This window comes from Megalobrama amblycephala, linkage group LG1 (genome assembly GCF_018812025.1).
Source record: "Megalobrama amblycephala isolate DHTTF-2021 linkage group LG1, ASM1881202v1, whole genome shotgun sequence".
Lineage (NCBI taxonomy): Eukaryota > Metazoa > Chordata > Actinopteri > Cypriniformes > Xenocyprididae > Megalobrama > Megalobrama amblycephala.
This window is the reverse complement of record NC_063044.1, coordinates 15,927,641-15,948,922: the sequence shown is the minus strand read 5'-3', so window position 1 is coordinate 15,948,922 and position 21,282 is coordinate 15,927,641. Positions and strand designations below refer to the sequence as shown.

At 36.3% G+C, this 21,282-nt stretch overlaps 1 protein-coding gene and 1 long non-coding RNA gene across 2 annotated transcripts; one reads left to right on the top strand and one right to left on the bottom strand.

Moving 5' to 3' along the window:
• Nucleotides 1-12,503: 12,503 nt before the first annotated feature.
• Nucleotides 12,504-16,174, bottom strand: LOC125264310. The gene is made up of 3 exons (XR_007184052.1): nucleotides 16,057-16,174; nucleotides 13,101-13,175; nucleotides 12,504-13,017 (listed from the first exon to the last, which is right to left on the bottom strand). It is a non-coding gene; the product is annotated as an uncharacterized LOC125264310 (long non-coding RNA).
• A 3,688-nt stretch (nucleotides 16,175-19,862) lies between these two features.
• On the top strand, nucleotides 19,863-20,847 carry LOC125249568 (GTPase IMAP family member 7-like). The gene has a single exon (XM_048161886.1). The coding sequence runs from the start codon at nucleotides 19,869-19,871 to the stop codon at nucleotides 20,781-20,783; it is 915 nt and encodes a 304-aa protein (XP_048017843.1). The 5' UTR covers nucleotides 19,863-19,868; the 3' UTR covers nucleotides 20,784-20,847.
• Nucleotides 20,848-21,282: the final 435 nt, after the last annotated feature.

Sequence of the window (21,282 nt, the reverse complement as noted above, 5' to 3'; positions counted from 1 at the left end):
TTAGATCTTTTTGCAAATTATTCCATGCCCAGGGTGCATAATATGAAAAAGCAGTTTTCGCCAATTAATCTCAAGGTATGTTAAAAAGCAAACTTGGAAGAGCGTAGCTGGTAATTGCCAGAACAAAGACAAAGAAGAGTACAGAGATAAGCTGAAAGTTTACCTAACATTGCTTTATAAATAAAAATGTACCAGTGCTATTTTCTACATATAGATGATGTCCAACCCAACATCTCATATAAAATACAATGATGAGTACAGGATTTTGCATTTGTAATAAAACGTAGTGAAGCATGGTATACCAAATGTTAAAATAGAAGAGGCAGCAAGCATATCACCATAGTCAAGCACAGTTAGAAAAGTACACTCTAAAAAATGCTGGGTTAAAAACAACCCAAGTTGGGTTGAAAATGGACAAACCCAGCAATTGGGTTGTTTAACCCAGTGGTTGTTTAAATGTTTGCCCAACGTGCTGGGTAGTTTTATTTAACTCAACTGTTGTATAAAAATTACTGTATTGCTTGCTTAAAATGAACCCAAAATATGCTGGAAATTAACATTCATTAATATGTTTAATAAATGAGCATTTATTAATAAGATAATGAATAATAAACAATAAACATTTATTAAATTGCTTATTAATAAATGTACACCTTTTGATTATTATTGTTGCCTCTAGTAATTATGTGTCTGATTTTTAATTTCTCACCTATTTTGGATTCATTTTAAGCCAGCCATAGTCATTTTTAATCAGTAGTTGGGTTAAATAAAACTACCCAGCAGGTTGGGCAAACATTTAACCCAACCACTGGGTTAAAACAACCCAATTGCTGGGTTTGTCCATTTTCAACCCAACTTGGGTTGTTTTTTAACCAAACATTTTTTAGAGTGTAGCTTCTACAAGTTTTTTGGTCTTAAAAGTAAAATAAGATTTATTTCTAAAATAAAAGCCAAGCTTCAGTTTGAGTTTCCTGATTAGATTAGCACTATGTACATTAAACAAAAGCTTATCATCAATGCCCAAATGCCCAAGTACTTCTAAAAAGGTACTCTTTCAATAACTTTACCATCAGATGCAAAAATACTAAAATTATCAAGTACTTGTGCCTGAGCTTTTGAAGAAACCATACACTTTGTTTTCTGAGAATTTAAAACTAAATTGAAACTAACCAGAGCATCTTACAGTGACTGAAATGCAATCTGAAGCTCTTTCACCGCCTGTGTTATAGATGGAGCAAGTGTATAAATAATAGTATCATCAGCATAAAAGTGTTGTTGTTTTTTTTTTTTGCTTGAATGTCCTTACCCAAATCATTTATATAAATAGAAAGCAAAATAGGTCCTAATGGAACCCTGGGGGACCCCTTTAGATATATCAAGAAAATCAGATTTGAGATCCTCCACATGACCAGACTGAGTCTGATCTACCAAATCAATTCTAAACCATTTCAATGTTCCTGGATCGAAACCAGCACTGCTAAGTTTGTTTATCAGTAAATCATGATTCACTGAATCAAACGCCTTAGACAGATCCACAAATAAGGCTGCACAGTGTTGTTTTTTATCCAGGGGCATTAATAATATCATTTAACACTACCATAGCAGTAGTAATGCTATGGCCAGTTCTAAAACCAGATTGATGAGAATTTAAAATATTATTATCAAATAAAAAAATGTTTCAACTGTGAATTTACCTGAGATTCAAAAATGTTATTCAAAGTTGAAAGTTTGGAGATTATAAGTGATCATGTGCCGTTTGCTAGTGCAGAGGTGCATCAGTTTACAAAAGACTGGGGCATAAACTGGAAATATTCAAGCTCAGGATACCCACAGACTAATGGGATGGCTGAGCGGTCCATAAAAACAATCTAGCTAATGCTAAAGAAAGCTGAACAAGCTCAGACGGATCCGCATCTTGCACTTCTATCACTGAGAAACAACCCGGTGACTGGTGGAAATGCTCAAGCGGAAATGCTCATGGGCCGGGTGTTACGGAGCAATCTTCCAATAGCCAGTGGGGCTCTGAAACCAAAGCACCCTAAAGATGTAAAGAAAAGTTTGGTACACCAACAGCAGAGGCAAGCACATTACTACAACCAACATGCCAAACCTCATGTCTGTGATTCAGCCGGGATCAGTCATTAGGGTGGAAACATCACAGGGTTGGAAGCCGGCAATGGTGACAAAACAAAGGCCAGAGACACGTTCCTTCAACATTCCAGTTCTTTTGAATTGTATAATAATTGAGTGGTCATACTTGTTTATTACATGTTGGTGAATGAGTGTTCTTCTTTTCCTGCATTTTCTCTTAAATGTCCTAAAAAAAAGGGGGGGGGGGGGGGGGGTGTAATATATGCTGGTGCGTATAGGCTGTTAAAGTAAATACGTCTGTGATAGTTAATGATATTACATCTAAGTCCCACTAGAGGGCAGTGTTACGAAGTTTAAGTCAGTTGTAACATCCTGCCTGTACATGTATGAGTGTGGCATTAAAAGACAGTCACGGTGGTCTCCTCTCATACTCCTCTCATGCTTTACTAATAAAACCCACGAATGATACCACAGCTCCAGTGTTCTTGTTCAATATGCTTTTCATTTCCCAATAGTCCCTTAAACTGATTATGATCTTTGATGTAATTGTGTTGTATAAGTGATATAATTATCCCATAAAACATAATTAAATAACAGTACATAGTTTCAATTAGATTTTTTATATATAAATCTCAAGTCATCATTTATAATTATGTAAAAGAAAAAAAAAAGAAAGACTGTTCTCTGTTATTTCAGTAATTCAACATCTGCTGTATTATCTTCAGGAAATTCCAGCTCTTTCCTGTTCTGGGGTGGAGCCAATAACATGTGAAGAGTTTATAAATCTGTGATTGTTCAAAAACTGAAACTAAACTTACACAGTTCAAGTGTCTGAAGATCAGCACTGCATTTTACATCCTTACACTTTAATAACATAATTGTTTGACGTTGTTGTCTTCTTTCTAGTTAGTGTGTTATAAAGATCAGTGCTGATGCGGCAGTTGAACTAAACATATTTCAGTTTCATTACGACAATTTCATGTCATTAAGAAACTGAAAGAGTCTGTAACGGGTTTTGGAGGCTGAGGAAGATTTTCTCAGAGCTGTTGGAACAAAAGATGAACACAGAGAACAAAAATGACAGCATTTTAATGTTCAAAATCTGTGAACTGAGTGTTTTATTATGATTTACTGTCTAAACATGACTAACTTTTCATTAAAGTTATCCCTTTTACCAACTTCGTGCTTCATACCTGTTGATATACAAACATTTCAGTAGATCTGACAATATTTAATATAATAATGTAATAATATGTAATAATGCTGTCAGTTGTTTGCATGTTAAATATCCCACAGGTTATCCAGATAAAATCACACATGATGAAAATCAGATGGAAATATCTTGTCTGGAGATCCAACAGCACAAAAACATGGAGTTGGAATCTCAGCGATTTGTTTTCATTTGTTTTTTGTGTTTAGTTTTTGAATAGAAAGGACTGAAGTGAAAGAGGAACTCGAGGGGTTTAGAAGTGTGTTCTCCATATTTCACATGTTTCTGTTTACTGGATAAATATTTGCAAAATCATACTACTAGTGCACGTCCTGAAATTGCTGAGTTAGATGCGTTCCTGGGTCAACATATTTTGTTGATCCTGGAACAACATTCTAGTCTGAAAATTTAGTCTTAACCCTATTCCTACCTAAACCTAACCCTACCCATAAGTTATCCCAAAAATCAGAGGGAAATGATAGATGAATAACACTGATGTAGAAGCACCAATTCATGATTTTAAGACCAAACTTGACATAATCTGTAAACTTGTCCCTCAAATCTGATTGGTTGATTTGAATGCTGTGCCAGGACGTTCAACACGTTGAACTCAGCAATATCAGGTTATGCAATACTGGTCCTGCAGTTCTATGTTTTTGGTGTAAAAACATTAATTCAGACATTTTTCATTATAGAAAAAAATATGTTTTTTATTATTATTATACTTTATTATGAATGTGTCTGATAATCTCACACAGGCTGAAAATCTGTGTCACAGGAGGAATAATGCAGGTAAATCTTGTACTGACCACAGACACACAATATGTGTATAGAAATAATATCCAGATTGATGATGTCTCTTCCTGAGTTTTTCTGTCTTCCTGTTGGAACATGTAGAAGCTCCACTGGACAACAATGACAACATTAATATCGTCCTTCTGGGGACAACCAGAGTTGAGAAAAGGACACCATCCTAGGAGAGAACAAATTCTCATGTGGAGGAAGTCTGTCTCCTATTACAAATATATCTAATGTTGTGAAATCAGAGATTAAGGGTGATCTGTGTCTGTCATCGACACTCCTGGGTTTTTATTTGTAATCTTCCAAAAGAGCAGCTTCTTTATTCATTGTGCCGTTCGGCAGGTTCACAGAACAGGAGGAAGATATACTGAAACAAGTGCACAAGTTTTTTGGTAAAGATGTTATTTTCCTCTTCACATACAGGGATGAAGAGTTTTGTGTAAATGTATCCTCTCTGAATATAGTCATTTCATATTCAACAGGCACCTTGCATTATGCATTATATATCTCAACAGTTTAAGTTTTGTCTATTATAAAACACTCTAAGAAATGTTTCCTTATTACTTTTTGTCAACATGTTACAGAAGATCCTCTGCTCTATTATCATGGTGTTGTGCTGTTGCTTTTTTTATAGTGGAAATTTTATTCAAAGTGTCATTTCCGTATTGTCACAGTCACAGTCTGTTTCACTTTACCCGGACTCCATTTCCCAGCATCCCTCTGGTTCCTCACCTGCACTCACTCACCAATCACCTGCACCTGAAAGCCATCACCTTTGTTAGCACTCTTCAGCACACCTCTACTTAAGCCCATGTTCACTCCACCACATTGTTGGGTTTCACCTATGGGTAGCACAATATACGAACCTTGGACTACTTACCTAAGTCATCAAGGTCTTCCTTCATTCAGCTTCCATCGTCTGTTCTTCTTCCTGCCTTGATCCACATCAGCAAATTATACATTTTGTAAGAGCTTGTGGAAGTGATACCAAGGCAATATATTGTTAGATGGGATGGAATCTCCTCTTCAGAAATATCAAATCCAGCCCCATATGCTGGATATTGTCAAAAGATATCCGTTTGTGTGTGTGTGTGTGTGTGTGTGTGTGTGTGTGTGTGTGTGTGTGTGTGTGTGTGTGTGTGTGTGTGTGTGTGTGTGTGTGTGCACGCAACCCGTTAAATCTGTCAACAAAGTCTTATCTGGTTTCTCAAGCTGAGCCTTAGAGTTTGAGTAAGCCAGATAAGAGCAGGGGCCTGTTGCACAAAAGTAGGATAAGGGATTAAGCCAGGATATCTTGGTGATCCTGGCTCAATTGATCCCTAATCCGGTTGCACTAAAGCTGGATAGGGGGCAGGAGGATATGTTATGGTATAAATTACCATGGAGATTTATTCTGTGGAGCTAGCCTGCTCCAGACCAGGCTAAATTCCAGGATCTATTTAATCTCATCCCTAATGTCAGTCAGCAGTCGCCACAAATGGAAACCAATAGTTATTTCACTGCTCACTATACATTATCACATATAACTAGACCCACTGTCATTATTTAAACGTTTGTGATCATTAATTTCAATCATTTTGGATAAATAATGATTTTTAGATGATGTTGCTATCATTAGATAATTTACAGTTTCCAATAGACTATAAGGCTATATATAAAATGATAGAATATTAGGGCCACAGAGGGAAAAAAAAAGACAAGTCATAATATTGTAACCAGTTGTTTTAAAGGAGGACAGTTGTTAAAATGACAGATGTGGGGCATTTCGTGAAATTGTACTTCAGTATGGTTTCATAAACAAAGACATGCTGATGTGCCAGAATATGAAGTATCACCAGTGGTGGAAAGAGTACTAAAAATTTGTACTCAAGTACAAGTACTGTTACATTGCTGAAATAATACTCAATTACAAGTAAAAGTACTGGTGTCAAAAAAGTACTCGAGTAAAAGTACAAATTACTCTTCTCAAAAACTACTCAAAGTACTAAAATTACTAGTTACTTTTTTAGCCGGCGATATTTAATGAATTGCCAAACAATATTCAATCAATCAGTAGAAAGTAGCTACTTTTTAACAAAGCACTTTCACCTTATTCATGAAGTGCATGAATTAGTGGTCACAATACTGTAATTTCTAACTTCAATACAATACAAATGATCAATATTCAGTATCATTTTAAATACCAATAACATTGATCAATTACCGTTACAATAATCTCACTTAAATATTTGCTCACTCTGTGTATTTGTGTCTTTACAGTAGGGTAACTTTGTTGCAGTAGCTCACATGCAGCACAAGAAAGCTTGATTTCAAACTGAATTGAATTTACAAAAAAGACAAGTAAACAATCAGTAATAAAATAAGAACAAAAACAAATTATCTCAATTCAGTTGAGGTATATGAAATATAACAACACTGAATTTTTATATGCCCTGTATCTTAAAGGGTTAGTTCACCCAAAAATGAAAATTCTGTCATTAATTACTCACTCTCATGTTGTTCCAAATTCATAAGACCTTCGTTCATCTTCAGTACACAAATTCAGATCTTTTTGATGAAATCTGAGCTCTTTCTGACCCTCCATAGACTGCAACGTTATTACCACTTTTTATGGCCCAGAAAGGTAGTAAAGACATAGTTAAAACAGTCATGTGACAACAATGGGTCAACCCTAATGTTATGAAACGACCGGAATACTTTTTGTGCACAAAATAAACAAAAAAAACCACTTTATTCAACAATTTATTCTCTTCCATGTCAGTCTCTGACACTGTTGACGTAGTAAACACAGCTCATTTTATTGGCCGGATTCTGTGTCAGCATCACATGCATGCGCTGTGGTGCTCACACGAACACCGCCAGAAAGTGACACGGAGAGAGGAAATTGTTTAATAAAGTTGTTATTTTTGTTTTTTGCACACAAAAAGTATTCTGGTTGCTTTATAACATTAAGGTTGAACCACTGTAGTCACATGGGCTATTTTAACAATGTCTTTCTGGGCCTACAAAAGTTGCAATTGCGTTGCAGTCTGGGGTCAGAAAGCGGATTTTATCAAAAATATCTTCATTTGTGTTCTGAAGATGAATGAAGGTCTTACGGGTTTGAAATGACATGAGGGTGAGTAATTAATGACAAAAATTTCATTTTTTGGTTAAACTAACCCTTTTAAGAGCCATATAATATGTTATTTAGATAAAAAGAACATCAGAATGGTTTGACCTATAATGTATATAGTGATGCAGTTACACAGACTAGGTTATTTATATGTAAAAATCATAATAATGCCCTATTCTGAAACATACATCTAGGCTACATTGTAAAGAAATTAAAGATCCACTTTTGTTTGTTGAGACTGTAGCATTTTCATCGGCCAGGCATGGAAGATTGTTATGATTGTTTGATAACTTTTGACAACGTTTAATTTAAGAGCACGGAGAGATTCGCGATTGCACACTATACACAGAGCGCGCGCTCAGTGGAGAGGCAGTTCACTTGTTTATTTGAGAGCTCGTGTCGTTGCGGGTATGATTAAAATTATGCGCAATACCTGCAATCCTGCGCTGTAACTGAAACGAGTGACAGGAGGAGGAGGCGTCGGGGAGATGAGAGATGAGAACGCGCCGCTGGTAAAATTTCAGGGTTTTCATTGGTCCGTTTACGATCGGATAGCTTTATTGGCTACCGATATGCTGGTCAAAGCAGAGCCATATGGTTTCAATATTAATTCAAATTGTTGGCGTACTCAGTAACGGAATGTGATTTTACAAGTAGCGAAGTAGATTTCTAAGCTTAATTTGTACTTAAGTACAAGTAAAATTACAGATTAAAAAATGTACTCAAAAAAGTACAAAAACCCGAAAAAACTACTTAATTACAGTAACGTGAGTAGTTGTAATTCGTTACTTCCACCTCTGAGTATCACATTGTCATAACTATCAAAACTGTAAAAAGAATATGTTGCTTTTCTGCAGAAAGAACCAGCCTCATAAATTTATGACTTTATCCTTTTTCCTCAGTGGGGCCCTAGTACTCTGTCATATAAACAAATACACATTCCATATGAATATAAAAACACAATGTGTAACATTATGTTCCTTTATTGAATAAGGACAAAACAAAGCAGGTAAACTATCAGCTCCTTTCGAAACTGAAGTCACAGTGACTCTACAAGATGGAAAGCACAGAATCAAAGCATATTATACAAAATGATACATACACATTCAAAGGTCTGTATATAACACACCCTGCATGTCTGCACACTAAAATAAATGCAGGACAAATCCATACACATCAACTGAACAGACAAATGAATGGATGCAGTAGCCTCCCTGCAGCCTTGTATTACACACAGTATACCGCACAAACATCATAAGAGGCCAAATTCGTAAAAAAACCCAAAAAAACCCTATTTCCTCTGCCACAGCAGGACATTTTTTACCTAAATTGAAAGCACACATACTAACTAAAATAATTCAACACATATTGGTCCCTCAGCAGCCGACCACTGTCGTCATCAGGGAAGATTGCCGGATTGTCCCAGTCCATGGCTGGTGGCACTCTGGGGGCCCTCTCCTTCCTCAGGCAGGCCACATTGTGGAGGACAGCACAAGCCACAGTAATATCACATGCCCTAACAGGGTTGACCCTTAATTTGTGAAGGCAGTGAAAGCGTGCCTTCAGGAGGCCAAAGGTCATTTCAACTCTGGCCCTGGTCCTGGCATGGGCATGGTTGTAGGCCTGCTGTGCTTCCTGGGGGTCTGTGAAAGGTGTCAGGAGAAAAGGCTGGCAGCCATACCCCTTGTCTCCCAGCAACACACCAGAGAATTCACCTGTCAACACAAAATCTCATCATTACTACCTCATAAACACAGTGATATTCTTGACACAGCCATGATGGTTATAAATAGGGGTTGTGTGGCTTACCTTGTGATAGGCACTGATAGATTTCAGAGGCCCGAAAAGATTCTGGAGTCATGGACTGAGCCAGGCCATTTTGCCACAACATTGCTGATCACACAGTCAGCATTGCAGACCATCTGAAATCATAAGATGAGGAATATTACACCAATCAATGCACATCATTGGCAATGCAGAGTGTTCGTCAATGGACAATATCAAAAAGTTATGTTCACCTGAACATTAATGCTGTGAAAGGATTTCCTATTCACAAAATCGGCCTCATGGGCACCTGAGGGGGCTTTTATCCTTATGTGTGTGCAGTCCACTGCACCAATGACATTGGGGAAACCTGTCACACAAAGTAATGAGTATCCTACTATGTGTTAACAGTTGTCCTGTAATTTGTAGATCCTCTTACCTGCAATCCTATAGAACTCCTCTTTCATGTCACAGAGTCTTCTGTGGCCAGGGAAGGAGATGAAGACATCTGCTAATGCTTTGATAGCCAGACACACACTCCTTATTGTGCGGCAAATTGTGGCCTTGTTCAGCTGTTCTGTTTTTTTATTTCAAGGTCCAGTTTCCTAATTGTCCTCTTTTTTATTCGGACTCCAGTGCAAGATTTTCTATCTTTTTCTTCTTGTACTGAATGTCTATGTCTGCCAGTTCTATTTGGCGCCGGAGGTGGTTGCCATACAACTTTCTGATAGCTTGTGAGCTCTGTGAACACAATACAATTAGCGCAGCTGGAATTTGGCAGGATGTGGTGTCCTTTTATTAATACGCACTATGTTGCCAGGCTGGTTTTCCCACTGTATAGCATCTGGGTCCTGTAAAAGAAATTAGATTTTTTGATTTTGATGAGGACTCCTCACCATTGTAGAGTAAATAGTACTTTCACAGTCTTAACATGATACCTCATGCCTTCTGGAATCCACAGAGATGGTCTCCTCCTCATCATCGTCTCCATCATGTGCTGTTGCTGCTGCACTGGGGCTTTCACCCTATCACATTTAATCGGATTCATATTGAAGCTAGTAGACAAGACATGCCAGGCCTACAGTATGCCTTTGATGGAGTACTCACTGGATCAGCATCGTCTGGTGCTTGTGCTGGTGGCTCTAACAGGAACACAGTGCTGCCAGACACTGCAAGGCAATAGGTAAACCAAAGTCAGACAGTCCAAATTGATTCAATATGAATGTGGTTGTATTCCATGTAGAGATGGAAGGACATACCTTGAATGAAGCGGGTGGCATCTTGGGAGGAACCTATGCTCGTCTCTTTCCCCCCAGGGATCCCCTCTAAGACGGGCCTGCCTTTATTTAGCTCCAAGGCCATGTCCTCTGCTGGGGTAAGGTCAGCCTTTGGTGACCCACCACCCGTGCCTTGTCTGTGGGTATTCTTTTTCACTGCTAAAACAGTACAGACAATGTGTGAGCAGGCACCTTCTGGGTACAATATATGCTTGTGCTTTGTTAAATATTAGTCAGGGACCATACCATTCTGCAGAATGTTCTTGTATTTGATTTTGACCTGCTGCCATGTCCGTTTTGGCCCGTTCATGTTTAATCTACATCACACGCACACACACACACACACACATTCTTTATCACAAGAACATTTAATGGAGTCACACTGACAAAAATGACTTGGTATTTTTGTATTGTTTTCAGTAAAAATATTAAAAAAAAACAAAAAAAAAAAACACTAAAGATGTATTTTCTTGATTTTCTAAATGACCTAGCAAAATAAGTATAGGTTTAGACCAAAAATATAAACTTCAAGTAAATGTGTGCTTAAAACAAGCAAAAAATTTAAATATCTGTCAATATAATAAGAAAAATTCTCTTGAAATAAGTTTACTTTTTCCATAAACACTTACTTTTAGAAAAGTTCTCTTGTTTCACTGGCAGAGTTTTTTGCTTATTTTCCTAGGTTATTTTGCTCTAGAAAATATTTAAGATTTTTTTTAGATATTTTTTTTTGACTGAAAACAAGACAAAAATACTAAGTAAGAAAGACATTTTTGCAGTGCAGTGAGCAACCAACCTTGGGTCCTTTGAAAGGCGCTATATAAATTAAAGTGATTATTATTATAGCTCATCTATGTATTCAAGAAAATTTTATTTATATAGCACTTTTCACAATTGTTTCATTCTGTCAAAGCTGCTTTACATTAATAAAAGCAGGGGAAACACAAAAAAAAACGGTGGACAACATAAGCAGAGTACAACGGCTAAGATTTAACCGTACTGAGCGTAGTAACGTAAAATAATAATGTAAGGCTTTAATAATAATATATCATAGCTTTATACAGTGTGATGGAGTTACGTTACACAATTTCACTCATATATGCAGTGCATTTCAATAAAAAATTTAACCGTTTCATAATTACAGTACAACTGCGTTTTTGGAGATGTGAATTAAATATTTGATTTGTAATTGTGATGTTTCAGCGGAGCGGTGACCCAGCTAACACAGTTACGTTGTGACGACGTAACTGGACCGGACCATATTCGTTGTAGCGACGTACCAAATAACGTTCTAGGGACGTAACTTTGTGATTCCCATATTCGTCGTGGCGACGTTATAGTGGTATGTCTCTGTAACGTGAGGAGTACGTCTCAACGACCAAACTGGCACGTTGTAAAAACGTAACTGGATCGGCTCATATTAGTCGCAGCGACGTTCCAAATAACGTTCTAGGGACGTAACTTTGTGATTCCCATATTCGTCGTGGCGACGTTATGGCGGTACGTCGCTGGAACGTGACAGTAACGTCTTAACGACCAAACTGGCACGTTGTGAAAACGTAACCGGATCGGCTCATATTAGTTGCAACGACGTCCCGAATAACGTTCCAGCGACGTAACTTTGTGATTCCCATATTCGTTGTGGCGACGTTTTAGTGGTACGTTGCTGGAACGTGACAGGTACGTCCTAAAGACCAAAATACCACCTCGACCTTTACTCCGGGGAATGGAAATGTGCACCGTCCATAACCTTGAAATCAATGCAGAACTGATAAACACTTCATTCTCTGCTATAAAACCTTATAATAAATTCTAATTGTTATAGGGAATTGTATTGCTTTGGTTAATACATTTGCAGATCAAAATATGTAGTGGAAACCAATAGAAACCCTCATTAAATTCTGACAGAAAATGGCTAGAAACAAACTGCATCCATGAAATCATCAGCATTGTTACTTTGTACAATTACTAAGCCAATACATTTGAATATTACCATGTAACCATGTTTTAACCATGTAAAGTGTTAACACATGAATTCATAAATTGAACACATTCATAGATCAAACAATACAATCAATAAATAAATGTAACCAGTGATTAATATGTTTTATTCTTTTAATTGACAAAGTGTTTTATCATTAGATGGGTATAGTTAAATAATGATTTTATCAATTATATTTATAGATACTCTTATGATTACTACTATCCATAATTTGGCACAAAAATGACAAAGATATGAAAAAGATTCAGCAGATATTTTATTACTTTATTTGCAAAAAATATATATTAAACCATTTCCTAAGTGTCCTGTATGAGGCAGCTGCTACAAATATACTGAGGTAATGTGCTTTAATACTGCTTTACTGCCAGACAATATCACAATTACCAAAGATATACAGTCCTTGAGCTTCTCAAAAGCTAAAAAAAAAAATCCAGAAGATGACATTCATAAAGAGTAAAAGATATGTACAAAGAACAATATAGAGATTTTTAGCATTTCTTCAAATAATAGTTTGGCCCACCCAAAAATACATGTACAGTTTTTGTTCAAGAAAATGAACATGCGGACTTTGAGGAAGAATTTGAGATCTCTCATTACCGTGTCCTCAGCTGTGTATAACACTCTTGCCAACAGTGTTGTAGAGGTAGATGATGGAGAGCTGTGAGAGAAGAGGAAGAGGGTCTTTCTCAGGTTCTTCTGAGGCAAGGATAGGAGGATGGTCTCTATATATTCACTTTGGATTTTTGCAAACTGGAAGCTAAAAAAATATATATTATAGTAGTTATTGTAGTCAGGTTTATTGTTTGTTAGAAAGGTATGAGGAAAGCATGTTTAACTTACATGTTCCTCCTCTTCTTCATCCTGAGCTGCACAGTCACCTCGGTCACCACTGCCATCATCATCCTCCTCTGGCAGCTGAAAGGTTGAATTAAATTGTTAGAAGTTGCATTTTTACTTTTAAAAGCAGTCTCTTCTACTTACCAAGGCAGCATTTGATGAAAAAATACAGTAAAATAATAATATTGTGAAGTAGTTTTACTTTAATATTCTAAAATAGTTTTACTATTAACTGTTTTCTGTTTTAATCTATTTTTAAAAGTAAGTTATTCCTGTGATCAAAGTTGAATTTTCAGCATCATTACTCCAGTCTTCAGTGTCACATGATCCTTCAGAAATCATTCTAATATGATGATTTGATGCTCAAGAACACAAAAATATGAAGCAGCACATTTCAAAAGAAATGTCGAGCATCAATTCAGCATATTAGAATGATCAAAGATCAAGTGGCACTGAAGACTAGAAAAATTATGCCGAAAATTTTTCATCAAAGGAATAAATAAAATTTTGCTACATCTTCCAAATCTCAATATCTTTGATTGGCAGTGTACATTATTACATTTAGATAATAAACAGTGCACAAATTCTCAAAGAACTTACATTAACGATTACTTCAAGCTGGGGACACACTGAACTGAACGACTAGAAGAAACATTCTAAGACTGAAATCAACACACTTAAAAACTGTTTCCTTCGACTGAAGTGGATTTAAATACTTACAGATTATAAAAGACTGAATGCAACTGGCTCTGACTCAACGTGTTTGGGCAAGATCAGTTAATTAGTTTATTTATAATCGGCCTTACAGTCGTTAAGTGTGTCCCTGGCTTTAGTCGTTGTTGCAGCCTCCTCAAAAATACATCTTTCTGTACACGAAAGCAAGAAAAAAATATTTTAAGAAAAAATACAGTAAGGGCATATTTCATGTAGCCTAAATGAATTGCGATTAGGAAGTTTTTTTTTAATTTTTGATAGTATTTTGAAATCATTAAAATATGTATATATTGTGAGTTACAACATTATTTGTTTTTATCATGACATGAATTCATGTCGTTCCAAACCTGTTAAGACTTTCGTTCATCTTCAAAACACAAATAAAGATAATTTAATGAAATCTGAGAGCTTTCTGTCCCTCCACTGACAGTCTACACAACTGCCACTTTGATGTTTAAAACAAAAGTTCATACAGATCGTAAATCTAATCTAATGAATATTGAGAGGTTTAGTTCAAATTTTCTGAATAAACTCGATCACTTTATATAATGAACAAATTTAATACACTAGTGAATATACAAAAAGTACAGTTGAGCTTCCATTTATGTTCGCTAATTAATGTTTATATGTAAATAAAAGTCTAAACTCAAACTGTATATTGCATTAAGCGAACAAGTCTCTTTGAAGTTCATGTTCAAATTTGGACTAAACTGCTCCATCCATATGGATCACTTTTACAATCTCTTTATGAACTTTTTGAAGTATCAAAGTGTTAGTTGCATGGTCTGTAAATTGAGGGAGATAACTCTCAGATTTCATTAAAATATCTTCACTTATGTTTCGAAGATGAACAACACATTCTTGCATGTTCGGAATGACATAAGGGTGAGTCATTTTTTTTTTTTTTTCATTTTTGTGTGAACTAACACTTTAGGCAGGCGTACACTTTGTAAGTTCGAAAACTCAGTAGTTTGTGAGCCCTTGCATACAAGTTAGTTAACCCGATAATCATGTCAAAGCAGTTGGTACATTGCACGACTGCACTACACAGCTTTTCTTTGTTTTAAAAACAGACTTAACATTTATCTATTATGGGTCCTAATTAGGAGACGATGAGCACATTAAGCTTTGTGCCATGCTGTTTATATTTATCAAGGAGTAAAAATGCCCCTTTCAACGCCCAAAACAAGAAGCTTGCGGATGAGATGATGAGAGGAAGGAGATTTTGGAATGTATTTGATAGTCAAATTGATTCGAACAGTTTTAATCGAACAGATTTTAAAAAAGCTTTAATCATGCCCTTTCAATCCGAATTAAATGTCAATTGGACCCGGCCAATTCATTTCAACTAATGTGGTTACATATGACTTTTTATTCCATCTGTGCTACTAGTCTGATTAAAGTCTGATTATTAGAGCCCATGTAAACACAGCTAATGTTGCTGCTATAGCTTCAGATTTAAAAAAGTTATAGGGTTGCCAAGCAGCCTATGTGATGTGATTGTGTATCATTTGAGACTATACAATAGCTGCATTTACATGGACCCTAATAATTAATTTGTAATCGGTGAGGGTGAGTAAATGATGACAGAATTTTCATTTTTGGGTGAACTATCCCTTTAAGTCACATGCAACCATGTCATTCAGAATAAATTTGCCAAATCAGATTTTAAAATTTCATTCTGATTGTAAGGGGTGGTTTAAACCTTTTCTAATCTGTTCGATAGGACATGTAAACACTTGATCAGATTAAAAACTGAAATTTGAAAGTGTAAAGCATGTGTAACCATTGTTGTTGAATGAATGCAGTGTAATAAATGACGGTTGTCATAAAATTTCAAAATGCTTCTGTTTAGTTTTGAGCATTTTTACTGCTTGATAAATATAAACAGCATGGCACATAGCTTCATGTTCTCTGTGTCTCCTAATCAGGACCTGGAATGATAAATATAAAGTCTGCTTTTTGAAACAGAAAAGAAACAATGACAGGATGATGGTTAATATGCACCAACAGCGGGAAAGTCTGTAATTTTGGACAGACAGTGCATTTTAAAATATCAAATCCGATTTCTAAATAAATGTACACATCACCTATATTCAGATTCATCAATCACAATGATTTCTGAATTAAATAAAAAGTGTAAATGTATCAAATAGTAAAATTGCTGACCCCTCAAATTCAGAATTATTAACATCTCTTTGTCTCTGTGAGTAATTGAATTGTGAAATTCAACCCTGTGAATTACCTGTTTGTCCTCCTGAGCCTTTTAAAGGGTTAGTTCACCCAAAAATGAAAATTCTGTCATTTATTACTCACCCTCATGCCGTTTCAGACCCGTAAGACATTAATCTTCAAAACACAAATTAAGATATTTTAGTTGAAATCCGATGGCTCAGTGAGGCCTCCATAGGGAGCAATGGACACTTCCTCTCTCAAGATCCATAAAGGTACTAAAAACATATTTAAATCAGTTCATGTGAGTACAGTGGTTCAATATTAATATTATAAAGCGACAAGAATATTTAACAGTTACGTAATGTATTCGTACTTTTTGGTAATTTAATGACTTACTAACTGACAACGTAACTGCGACGTCGCATGCCAGTAATTTCATTACCTTCAGATTACCATCTCACAACGTCGTCAGTACGATCTCCTAACGTTATAAGATTACCAAGGACGTTCCAGATACGTACTCTATTCGTAATATAATGGTCATTCCATGACTTACTAGTAACGTAACTACAACGTTGTATGCCCGTAATATTATTACCATCAAATTACCATATCACAACGTCGTCAGTACGATCTCCTAACGTTATAAGAAAACCAAGGACGTTGCAGATACGTACTCTATTGGTAATATAATGGTCATTCCATGACTTACCAGTAACGTAACTACAACGTTGTATACCCGTAATATTATTACCATCAAATTACCATATCACAACGTCGTCAGTACGATCTCCTAACGTTATAAGAAAACCAAGGACGTTGCAGATACGTACTCTATTGGTAATATAATGGTCATTCCATGACTTACTGGCAACGTAACAGCAACGTCATGTGCTGGTGATTTCATTACCACCATCACACCTTCTTTATATGTTATTATTAAGAGAATTTGCCATTTAAAATGTGTAATTAAACGTCAGACACAAGACTGAAATGTCCCTTAAGTCAGAATATGGATGACTGCTTTTTATATAGTGACGTGACATACAGCGCGCGCCTCCACAAATGGAGTGCGCGCGCGCCCATAGTATGTTGACAAGTGAGTGAAGTTAATTTTTCTGAGAGAAGAATTTATTTTTCCGAGGTGACAACGAATAAATGGCTTTTATAAAAATGTATAAAGTTAACTTTGGAAAGACACAAAACCTTTTTTTATTGTTATGTTTACGTTAGTGCTGGTGGCCGTTAGAGTTGCCATGGCAACCGGGAAAACATTCAAGCTGCTGGAGAGGACAGCGTCAACCTTTCTCCGTGTTTCTCGTCAGTTTTATAGCAATAAAGTTCAACAACTGCGTCAGATTGGTTAAGTAACATTACCCACAGTCTACTAAGTACTTTGGTTAATATTTTTACCTCTGTGATTATATGGTATCTTTCCTTGATCGTCTGAAATATATGTTAGCAAAATGTTACGCTAGCATAGCATATGTTTTTAATAATACTGAGTGCAAAACGTCTTGAATGCTTTTATTTTATGTTTCGCTGTAGGCTATATGTTTTTATTTATAGTTTTAGTGTATTTTATTATTTTTATTTTGAGTTTTGATCATGTTCTGTGTGTTTTTCACAATAAATGAATTTAATTCATTTTGAGGTCTGCATTCATCATTCACAGCTGTTGGAATAGCCTTTAAATTAGTTTGGGCAAATGAGGACATAAATTAGGTTAAACTACTGCATGTCCGCCCATAGAAAAACAAATAAATATAAAAATTACCAACTGATTACCAGCACACAACTATTGATACACAACGTTGCCACGACGTCGCAGTTACTAACTGGCAACGTCACAAAGTTACGTTGTGGCAACGTATCCGGGAATTTCACTTTTCCGGTTGCCACAACGTAACTAGTTACGTCGCCACGACGAAAGTTTGGTCACCAAATTACGTTGCAGTTACGTAACAGTCACGTATTTTGGTTAGCTGGGGCTTTTTCCCAGAATCTTTGTACTGTTTTACTTTCGATTTCCACCGCGAGGGTTATATAAGTTGTTTACCTCCACATCTGGAAGCAGACTAGCCTGTAGTTATTTAGCTTTTAAGTCGTGTAGGTAAACTTACATGGTCGATCATTTTGATTAAGATGTGACTGCACACTGTGCAAACGATAAAACGGATAATTAATGGATATATCAGCATGAATTGGCCTTTCTCATCTGACAAATGTTAACCCAGGGTTAGTGTAGCGCCTGGTCTGCCTGTGACGTTCTTTATCGTTCAAGTGCTCACTTTTCGCTCGAGTTACAAAAGCTGGGATGCCCAATGCATCGATAAATAAAATCCTCGAGCACTTCTGCGCGACAAAATAGCAGGCTTAGCCTGGCTATTTGTAATTTATTGGGCCTACTTTTTATTTGATAACCGTAGTTACCTCAAATATTGCATAGGCTACAAGCATATTTCAAGTAGGCCTTTTTGTAGATTTTCATCTTATGCATTTTGCACACATACAGATATGTGAAGTTGGTAAAACAATATGTAAACAAATGGCTTCATTTTTCCTGGAACATTATTGCATGCTGAATAAAACTTTTTTTCAATCCCATAACTACAGGAAAAAATGTATTTGTACACAGTCGCAATAATAACATCATTGACATTGCAGGGGGAAAGAAAAGTTGGGGACATCATGCGGACACTCGCGCACTCGGAAAGTATATCTTAAGCAATCATGAACCGCGGTCCCCACATGAACATGAGGAAGTCGCTCTTGAGTGCAGAACAGGGACGTGCACAGACATTTTGGGGGGCAGGGGCTCAAGTGGAAAAAAGGGCACTTCTCATAATTACTTATTTTAAAAAATAATAAACGAAACGTTTGCACAATCTGCAAGTTTTCTACACAACTATTTTCAAGCAACTATGTATTTAGAATAAATGACTGCTCAGAGGAAAGAAACATAGTTCAACTAATAATTTGTTTATTTTGCACAAATCATTAAATCGCTTTAATTCTTTTGGTGTTATTTGAATACTTCTTTCACATTGTGGACAATTTTAAGATTTTTGTCTATTTTTGATTCCAAAGAGTTTTTGAACAAGAGAATGTTATAAGTACATAATACATAATACTATAATAATATATAATTACACATGCCTGGTGCAGATGTATGGTGATTTTGTCATATGATGTTGTGACTTTAAATGATTAAGGAGTATAGTGACTTCTGGTTAACATGTAGTATTAACGGGTTGTGTTTAGTCACTGTTTTATACCTGTTTTATGTCTGACAACAGAAGTGTGTGTGTGTGTGTGTGTGTGTGTGTATATATGTATGTGTGTATATATATATAAAATGGAAACAGCTTTATTAGGCATTCAATTGTATAACAGTATGTGTATATGACCGCTCAGAGAGTAGAAGCAAAACAGATCTGAAGAGCCCAAACTTGTCTGAACGCAACCACAATGAAATTAACTTGTAAATATGCTAATTAGCATGAGACGTCATCTGCTGCAGCAAGTCTCTCAAAATCCTGTGGGAAAAACTTTGAGGCTTTATAATGATTCAGCAGCTATTCCTGTGTACTTTAAGGTCAACATTTATCCTGTGTTTTAAATCAGAAACTTTTTATTATTTTATTTTGCAAAACAAAAAAAAATGTAGAATTAACAAAATGTGTACTTTTTGTAGGTAGAAGGGGAAGCTTCGAAGACACTCCACCAAATAGTGAGTATACACATACAAATGTTTATATGCATTTTGACTTATTATACAATACAATACAGTAATCTGTTTGTAATCAATTAATACATTTGTAATCAATTTGTATGCACCTGGTTTAATCCTTTCACTCTTTTTTAGTGTCTTTGAGAAGGATGGTGTTGGTAGGAAGGACAGGAGCAGGTAAAAGCTCCACTGGAAACACAATTCTGGGCAGAGGAGCCTTCAGATCTGCAAAAAGTGGTTCATCTGTGACCAAAGAGTGCTGGAAAAAGACCAGAGAGGTGGCTGGAAGAGAAATTACCCTGGTGGATACTCCAGGGATGTTTGATACAGATATTTCAGATGAGGATCTTCAGAAGCAGAAGATCAGTAAGTGTATAAACATGACGGCACCTGGACCACACGCCATCCTCCTGGTCATTCAGCTCGGCTCATTCTCTGAAGAAGAGAGAAACTCGGTGGAGAAGATCAGAGTCATATTTGGAGAAGAAGCAGATAAACACACAATCATCCTCTTCACTCGCGGTAATGAACTGACCTGCTCTATTGAAGAATATGTCAGTGATGCCAGTGAGGATCTGAAAGAAATCCTGAGGCGCTGTGGGGATAGATATCACATGTTCAATAATAAAGACATGGAGGATCGTAATCAGGTTGTGGAGCTGCTGGAGAAAGTAGATGACATGGTCTCTGCTAATGGAGGTGGATTTTACACCAATGACTCTTACCAGGATGTGGAGATCATGCTGAAAACTAAAGAAGAGGAGCTGAGACGAGAATATGAGAAGAAACTACAAGAAAAAGAAAGAGAAGTGGAGTCCAGATTCACTGAAGAGAAGAAGAAACTACAGGAGAGAATAGATGCACTAACAGCATCTGAGCAAGAGAAAGAAGAGAAGATCAAAGAGCTGGAACGACTGAATCAGAGGAACATGCGTAAAATGATTGAGTACAAGCGTTATTATGAAGCAAAGCTCAGAGAGGCCAGACTGGAGGCAGAACTCACTCACATTAATGAGAGAAACATGATGGAGATCTTAACCAAGTTACAAAGCATCCAGATCTAATCATGCCTGTGTATTTTATGAACGCTTTGGCTGTGCTCAGACATATAGCTTTATATGTAACTCTGAAAATAAGACATTTCTTTTTGTGCACTGCTAAATGGAATATGCCCATAATATTACAGTGAAAGTTATTCAAGTCAATTCGCCTTCATTTGTTTAGCACTTATTACTATACAGATTGTTTCAAAGCATCTTTTCAGTGATAGAATGGTAATTTTGTAACAAAGTTTGTTTCGGCTGTACAGCAGCTCTAGAAGAAAACACTGTTTTGCTTAGGTCAGTTCAGTGTGTTGATTCATTTCCATTGTAAAAATCATCAGTTTATCGATTTAGTTCATTTCATTTAAACAGCAGCAGCTCTGTAGAACGTGAATTAAGATTCATTTTCTGCAGATTTTGTTAAATTTTAACAGGACGATTCAAGTACTACATTTTTAACTGTCATAAGGTCATGTTACAATGTGCTCCTCCACCTATGGGGCATGTTGTCAAATTCACT

What these genes read in the sequence shown, in the direction of transcription:
- LOC125249568 (XM_048161886.1), top strand. Translation starts at nt 19,869, where the DNA reads ATGGTGTTGGTAGGAAGGACAGGAGCAGGTAAAAGCTCCACTGGAAAC.